Below are 8,359 nucleotides of genomic sequence, written 5' to 3'. Positions count from 1 at the left end.
CGGGGCGCGGCGCGGCGGGCGAGCAGGGTTGGCTGCTGCTACCGCCGGCGAGGCGACGGCTAGCGGCGACTAGGCGGCGAATGCTCTGGGGCGACAGGCGTGTGGCCGGGGATCGGGACGTGGCGTGCGTAGTATAGACGAACAAGATGGGATCATTTGCTGCGTTGGACGCCTTCAACAAAAGCCAGACACCCATGTCCGTTTTCGCACCCATTGCCATCCCAAACGAACAAAATCCAAATAAAGCGGGCGTCCATTTGGGATCATGCGGTGGAGTTGGCCTAACCGCTCGTACCTCGGCTCATCTCCAAGATCGCAGCAACCAAGGAGCATGCACCTGGCTTCACTTCTTTTTTTAAAAGAAGGATGTACCCCTGACCTCTGCATCTGGACGATGCATGAAGCCATATTATTAATTATTCACAAATACCATACGAGATGATACATCAATAAGCCTGAAGCCACCATCTTAGCAACACCGGTGCTACTCCTATCCCCATGATGAAGGCGTGCCGAACGTCCGAGCCTAATGCCAAACAGACATCGCATCAAAACCTAACATCTAAAGCCTCACGTCCAAGCCACTATCTGGATTGGGTCCTACACCGGTCTGGCACACTCCCAGTGAGCACCACACGCTGCAAGGGTTGTCACCTCCATCTTCCCTCGGTCCATCCTCAGAGCATAACTGATGCACCAACCTTGTCAGGCTCTCTGTCATCAACGTCACCATGACGCCAGACAGCTTCCTCCTCCTGCGCGAGTCCATCTCCTCGCATCAGACGCCGAGACTCCACAGCTCCACAACGTTGAGAACCGCCACCATCAATGTGGAAAATGAAGCAACGCTCCACCAAAGACGTCGTCCTCCGGTCCCTCGAGCCTGTGTGCATCTCCAGGAATGACGCCCCCAAGAGAGAAACGACATCAGAGAGCCGCCGTCATCTGATCTACCGATCTAGAGTTTCCCCCGAAGATAGCAGAGAGTGGCCTTAAACTTCTCCACGGCGATGCCTTCAGGAAGGGAACGACGCAGACAGCGTCGTCATCGCCAGCCTGGGCAATAGCCAATAGCATGTTTTCACCCGCAAAAAAAAAAAAGTTTTCACCCAGATCTGATCGGAGACCTCCATCTCTCATGCACGGGCCGCCGCCATCCCTACCGTGATCTCAACGAAGACTTCAAGGAGTGGATTGGCGCCGGGGCGTCGTTATGACCTAGCTTCACTTCTAAGCAAGGCTAGCAGTTTTCTGGAGTCAGAGCTGCGGTCTAGCTGTGCCCAGAGGATTTCCAGTGCTCAATCTCCTAGTACAATGACTATAAAATGGCATCGAGATTGCTTTCATACCACACTTCATTAAGATCGGGGAACCTGGGGCATCCTTAAATACTGTGATTCCTAGAAGAAGAACGAAGACTTGTCACAAAGGAAGTAAACAAAGTAAGCGCAGTTGTCTATGCGATGCGAGCACCGCACCAGCCCCCTACCCCAGTCCTCCATATGAAAGGGTTGTGACTTCGTAGTTCATACAGTGATGCAACCATAGACCTACCAATGGCCAAGGAAAGCATTCCTCCTCCAAATCTCCATGGCATAAACCCCATCAGAAACTCAAGCAAAAAATTTCCTTGTGGAAGAAAACTTGCGCTGATACTAAGCGCAGTCGTATTCGTCGTTATTTCCTCGACATATTATCCTGAGCATGTTTTCTATGGCGCTAGAGAGCCAGCTCATAATTCTCAGCAGACGGCCATCGCTGGTACACCTCTTGCTCTCTAGCATATACTCCCTCCGTCCCGAATTACTTGTCGCCATCCATTTCTGTGACAAGTAATTCGGGACGGAGGGAGTATTTATTTACTCGTTATGTTTCATGTAATACCATCAGTTACATTTATGTGCCAGATTTCTCTAGCACTTATTGGTTATTTTCCATTTTCAGTTTGGAATATGAATGCAGTGAATATAAGATACGAGCTCAATGTCTATATCAAGCTCAAATAGTAGAGTTGGAAGGTTGTGTACATGATTACCAAGCCTGTTTGGTACTACATATATATATACAAATATCAGTTACCAGTTGCAGCGTATATCATGGGATCTTTTTCTCAGTTCTTGCAATGCCCTCCACATCAGATTAGTTTATACATATAAAACAAAATGCAAGATAAATAAACCTTCAAAACATAAGAAGACAAAGTACAGATACAAATAAACAACAGAAAGGAGACCTTTTGCCTCCGAAAAATCAACCCTTTAAAGAGTCTGGGTACTATCAAAAATGCCATACAAGTAGAGGATACATGTAGGGTCCAATTGTCCAAACAGTATGAAGCACAGCGAGCTTTTCTCTCCAACAAATTCATAGTGATTTCACTATTTTTCAGGTGACGAAGATAATGAAATGGACTGCAATCTATTCAATGGAACATGGATCAGGGATTTGGGAGGCCCAATCTACACTAACATGACATGCCCGACGATACCAGATTCAAAGAACTGCGCAAAGTATGGAAAACAAATGGATTATGTAAACTGGAGGTGGAAGCCACACGGCTGTGATATGGCAAGGTTTCAACCTCAGCTATTCTTAAATATTGTCCAAGGGAAGACATTGGCTTTCGTCGGGGATTCAATTGGACGGAACCAGATGGAGTCACTCCTCTGTTTATTGTCTCAGGTGAGTAAGCAGTGTTTAGTTCCGATACATGTTATGAACAATGCAATGTCCATATTACTTATCGTCACTGATCCTGACATTAACATGCGTATTGTTTAGTTTCACTTTTAAAGTTCTGAACACATATATAGACCCGGTAGGCAGGAACAGGAACAGGAAGTCCAAGAAATGTTCCCGGTTACAGTTGCCAAGAGAGAAAACAAAAGGCTATTGGTTGAGATAATAAAGATCTTAACTGGGCATCATAACTCTGCTGGAGCCTTCACCATGTCAATGGGGTAATCTAAATATTCACATATTTTTATGTAGCTTCATTGATTTGCTCTGAATGTTTAGAACCTACAGTGAGCCATAGTGGTTCAAGGTGCTAATTTATTTACAAGCTAAGCTGAAACCGTGTAACATTTAGTACGTCGGACCTCCATACCTTCATGGGTTTTATGCAACAGTTATTGAGTCATCACTCATCAACCACTTAGTCTACCTTAATAGTTAATGCTATAGAAATGTACCATAGATACTTACAATATTGTAGCACTTCTACTTCATCTACTTTAAATCTAGAAACACTTCCTATTAGAGTGAGTAATCTGACTGTACAAACTAATGCAGTTAGAAGCTCCAACAAAAGTTCACAGCGACACTAAAGATAAATTTATCACATGGAACTTCAGATCTTATAACTTCACTCTCATGGCACTCTGGACAAAATTTCTAGTAGAAGATTCTCAAAGAGAGATCAACGGGACATTAGTTGAATCGCATGATATGCACTTAGATAAACTTGATGCAAGATTAGCTGCAAACTTGCATGAGATCAATATCTTAGTTGTATCTAGTTCACATTGGTTCTTCAGAACAAATTATCTCTATGAAGATGGGGAACTAATCGGCTGCATATACTGCTCAGAGGATAACATCACAAGTTTCAGCGTCATTTCAGCTATTCAGAGGGTGTTTAGGACGGCTATCAGTAACTTGAATAGCCGCCGAGAATCCAGATTGCAGTTAACAGTGGTGAGGACAGCAACAACGGCACATTTTGAAAATGGCCAGTGGAATACTGGAGGAGCATGCAACAGAACTGAACCAGTGGGAGAAGGAACAGCAATGACCAGTACAATTGAAAGGGAAATAAGAGATGTCCAGGTTGAGGAAGCCAACAGAGCACAAAAGGAGAAAAAACAAAAGGGCGGGATGAATATAGAGATCCTAGATATAACCAAGCTTATGTCTATGAGACCTGATGCACACCCAGGGATTCATTGGAATAATGAGTGGATGAGGGGTTACAGTGATTGTTCGCATTGGTGCCTGCCAGGACCAATTGATATGTGGAATGAGCTATTACTTGCTGTGCTTAACAAATATAAGAAAAACATGGAAGACCAATGATGCAGGAACTTCTGCTAATCCATAAGATCCCGGAGAATCCCTCTTTTCCTTCTTTTTACTATGCCAAAGTCAAACCTCATTTCTCCGTTTTCTGCAACAGTTTTAGATTCAGAAAGATGATAGATGTGTACTGTGATGACCTGTACACATGATCACTAGTCATGTATGTGGAAAGTTTACGAAGGATAGAACCACAAAATCTACTTACTCCAACATTAATTAATTTCTTCATCAATTTTTGAAACCACCAGAGTTACGATGTTCAAACATCAATTCTGATCAGTGAGCATATTAGCTATACAATAGGTCAAGATATGTTACAAGTACTTAAATTCATCTCCACAAAAACCATTTTTCATAGCCAGTTGACAAGGAGAATACAGTAGTAAATATGCACATGTCAATTAGGGCTAACTAGAAGCATAAGATTTACACACAAGATTCAACTTATGTTTACCTGATGGTGCTATGGCATGTTCAGCCCCTCAAAATTCTAAGGTTGTACATCACTACCAACAGAAACTTGCGGTAATTCCTTGCGCATCAAGTGCTTGCGCTTCTGGAGGCTCAGCCAAACAAGGATACTGTCAGTCTGAACAATGTCGTATCCTGCTTTTATGTACATGTTGAACGGCACTTCATCAATTATTCTACAATGAAGATATACACGCGTTTTGGCATCCATCTTGACAACCAGATCCTCACATGCCTTAAGAAGTTGTTTTCCAATTCCTCTCCTGGTGAGCAAAACAAGATTTTTAGTTTTAGAACAACAATAGAATCCAATATCGCAAACATAATATACTACTCCATATGGCATTAAACCAATCAATTTTGCAATCAACTCATCTATATCTTTAAACAACAAGTGAGATTCAAGGTACCACATTCATTTGGAGGCATATAAATTCCAACATTAATCTAGAAATATAGAAATCTCAAAATATTTGAGAGAAAGATTAAAAAAATCTACTCCGCTTATTTTGGTTGGGCTAGATGTATAGATTAGATTTAGAGAAAACGAAAGATCTAGACCCTTTTTCTGGTGGGACCAGATTACAGTTGAGCTATTATTTGGTAAAAGGAAAATATATACACCGCTTATTTTGGCGGGACTAGATAATAACGATGTAAGCTTTTAGAAAATATTATAAGAATCCAATACAAGAAAAACAAATCTAGCTATCAAATTGCGCAGGCCACTCCAATAGTTATATAAACAAAACTGCTTTTAAATGATTTCTCGCCTAATTGTTCTACTTTGGTGAATTACAATAAATTTGTATCATGTTTCAAAGCAAAACTAACTAACATTATTGATTAAACAAAGATAGTATAAGAGCACCAAGTAATTTGAAAAGAACGAAAACAAGCAATGGGCTCCTTGATAAAAACAAAATTTTCATCAAGATACTATGAACGTGTCTTCAAACCCGCCCTTCGTGCCTGTGTCTGTGTTTCTCCAATCCTCCAGTAAAAAGGTTGCAGAAGACCAAGACAGGACAAGCACTTGAAGGTTCCGAAGAGACGCATCAGCTGCCCACACTAACAGGTGAGAACCAAAATTCATTGAAAACATTGTGGCCGGGAACATGCCCTTTGTTGGGCAGGACAGGATGCCGAACCACTGCTTCGTGCGAGATTGCCCAGGAAAAGACGAAGAGCACAGAAAGACAAAACCGGAGCATCACTAACTAAAAGAGCTCATAACATACATCGCCATCACCACTGCCAAGTCAGGCAGTAACGCTGGATGACAAACTGCGGAATCAGGAATCGATCCATGGGAGCAGATTAGAAAATACCACTGGCTCTCCGACATTAAGGTGTGTAGCTACACCAGGACAAGGATAGAGTCAGGACAATTTTATTCCATACAGCATCACATCCACAGACAAGATGCCCCTTCTAAGAACACACAAACCTAACATACGAGGAACCGAATCTGTACCCAGAGGCGGAGGACGAAAAAAAAATAAGGTGTGGCGAACTGTCAACTAAAAAAATTTGATGCACAAACATAATAGTCAATTCACACTGCACTGAAGCTTTCAATGGCATCTAGAAGATGCATGCAATGGCAGTGCCATATCCTCCTTCTCAAGGTCTTCCTTAATTATAGCAATATATCAACTTTTGAATATCATTTTTTTCAATGTAATACACCATCAAATTATTTAGCTGTCCGGCACACCTCATACTCATCCCATATATTAAACTGAACACCGGGTCATGTTGTGTTGGTAGCGAAGTCCGTGACGCGTTGGCACGGGTAGTCAGTCTTTTCTTTTTTTGGTGAAAGGGCACCGCTAGTCAGTCATGTACTCTTATATATACTCTCTCCGTCCGAAAAAGCTTGTCCCACAAATGGATATGTCTAGCACCAAGTTAGTGTTAGATACATCCATTTAAGGGACAAACTTTTTTGAACGGAGGGAGTACATATCAAGGAAAAGAATAACCCAAAAAATGCAAATTACACGCACCAGCAAAATTTTCTCCATTCTGTTTTTTTATCGCCAAGTTATGAGAGATCCATCAAGAGCGAGACGCCGAGAGAATCGATCCGATTGTTGTTCAGCAGAAGCGAGCCAGTTCGAGCACGTCTACGTGTGCATGTGCTAGGCAGCACATCAATCAAGCTGTCTGCTTGTGTGCTTCCATCTAGGTTTGCTTGGGCGAATCGATCTACTGTGGTCTAAAACCAACAAGCAGTACTATATGCTTAAGTATTACCGCCAAGAAAACGTGCATGCTTATATGTATAAAAAAATTTGGTGCTGAATCAAGGTGTGGCGGCCGCCACACCTTGCCCACTGGGCTCCTCCGCCAGTGTCTGTACCCATGCATTCATCCAGGGTTCCAGCAATGAGGGGAATCGGCGGAAATTAGCCAGAGAATTGCGGTCTCTTCTTGCTCCCAGAAGCTAGGATTTCAATTCATTCGAATCAGGATAGCTGATCAAATGTGTAGGGGACTATGTTATACTAGTAAAATTGTATCATTGGTCATGTTGAACATAAAAAGAGGACGGTAATTCCAATCTGAAGGATGCACATGTCACAATTGGCTGAAATCTTTTACTCAGATGATCCATAGTCCATACTTTTAAGGAATCCCTTAACTCTACCCAAATCTTTAATTTGCACATGTGACAATTGGCAACAAATAGCAATCCCAAACAAAAAATGGTTTACTCGAGTCCTCCATAGGTCATAATTCCAGGGAATCCCCTTTCACAATCAACTCAATGTCCAACATGTATGTACAGATTTATCCTATTTTACAAAAATAAACAGGTGGGCAAAATGGTGGTTGGAAAGAGAGCATTATCCGTTACCTCCTCAACGAGGTCTTCACGGTCATGTTGCAGATGTAAGGGAACTCGAGCGGCGGCGTTGGCGTGGGCGGTGCCCCCGGGGCGCCCACCGCGTCCAGCGACACCTCGGCGGTGCACGCCATCTCTCCCTCATCCCCGTCGACCACGCCCTCCCCCCCTTCTTCCGCGGCGGCGGGCTTGTAGAAACCCACTAGGACGGCAGCGTGGGGCGCGAGGCCGCGGCGCTCGTAAAGGTAGCGGCGGATGACGAAGGCGAGGAGCTGGGCGTAGCGCTGCGCGGGGGCCCATCTGACGTCCTTGGAGAAGGAGGAAGCGAGGAGGCGGACGAGCACCTCGGCCTCGGCGTCGTCGGTCGGGGTGAGGGCCCGCACTGTGAGGCTGCCGTGGGGGAAGGTGTGCTCGTAGCGGAAGGCGGCGAGCGCGTCGAGCTGCGAGAGCGCGCTCGGCGAGAGGAAGACGCCGCCGCCGCCGGCGGCCGGCGAGGGGGAGGGGGAGGGGGAGGGGGAGGAGGAGGCGGCGAGAGGGGTGAGGCGGAGGTGGCGAGGCGAGTGGGTGTGGGAGAAGAGGAGGTGGGTGTGCCTGGAGACGGCGGGGGAGAGGGAGAGGAGGGCGGGCGCGGCCATGGGAGGGAGAGGGAGACGGTGGTTTAGCGGGCAGCGTCGAGAGGAGCGGAAGGTGGGAGGGAGTTTGAGTGATTTTTCTGGTACGTTTTGAACGGCTTTACGTGGATGAACGTCTACTGTGCCGTACTCCCGGCCAGGCTCGCTGGCTAGCCGGTAGCCGCCTGCTCGCGCCAGAGTACATATCCATGCTCCCACACTCCATGCTCCCAACATTTCAATTTTCAACAAATTAATCTAAAATTGAAAAAAGAACAAATTAACATTCACAAGAGATGTCAATATTACCCCTAAATTTTTCAAATCAATTTCAAAACACACA

The 8,359-nt window shown here is 44.8% G+C and overlaps 1 protein-coding gene across 3 annotated transcripts; it reads right to left on the bottom strand.

Annotated features, from left to right (window-relative positions):
* Positions 1-3,880: 3,880 nt before the first annotated feature.
* LOC119355323 lies at positions 3,881-8,103 on the bottom strand. 3 transcript variants are annotated; one of them, XM_037622114.1, is made up of 3 exons: positions 7,418-8,103; positions 4,535-4,814; positions 3,881-4,217 (listed from the first exon to the last, which is right to left on the bottom strand). In XM_037622114.1, the coding sequence occupies exons 1-2, from the start codon at positions 8,038-8,040 to the stop codon at positions 4,571-4,573; spliced, it is 867 nt and encodes a 288-aa protein (XP_037478011.1). In that variant the 5' UTR covers positions 8,041-8,103; the 3' UTR covers positions 3,881-4,217; positions 4,535-4,570. The 3 variants fall into 3 exon arrangements, with proteins under 3 accessions (XP_037478011.1, XP_037478010.1, XP_037478008.1); XM_037622113.1 differs by having other exon boundaries at positions 3,881-4,168; XM_037622111.1 differs by lacking the exon at positions 3,881-4,217 and having other exon boundaries at positions 4,376-4,814.
* Between the last annotated feature and the right edge of the window lie 256 nt (positions 8,104-8,359).

Source organism: Triticum dicoccoides, chromosome 2A (genome assembly GCF_002162155.2).
Source record: "Triticum dicoccoides isolate Atlit2015 ecotype Zavitan chromosome 2A, WEW_v2.0, whole genome shotgun sequence".
Taxonomy (NCBI): Eukaryota; Viridiplantae; Streptophyta; class Magnoliopsida; order Poales; family Poaceae; genus Triticum; species Triticum dicoccoides.
This window is presented reverse-complemented; position numbering and strand designations above follow the sequence as displayed.

Bases quoted from the DNA above. Each gene is read 5' to 3' on its own strand.
- LOC119355323 (XM_037622114.1), bottom strand. From the start codon at position 8,040: ATGGCCGCGCCCGCCCTCCTCTCCCTCTCCCCCGCCGTCTCCAGGCAC. The intron at 4,815-7,417 runs GTAACGGATAAT...TTTGCTCACCAG, and splicing joins GTGAAGACCTCGTTGAGGAG to GAGAGGAATTGGAAAACAAC.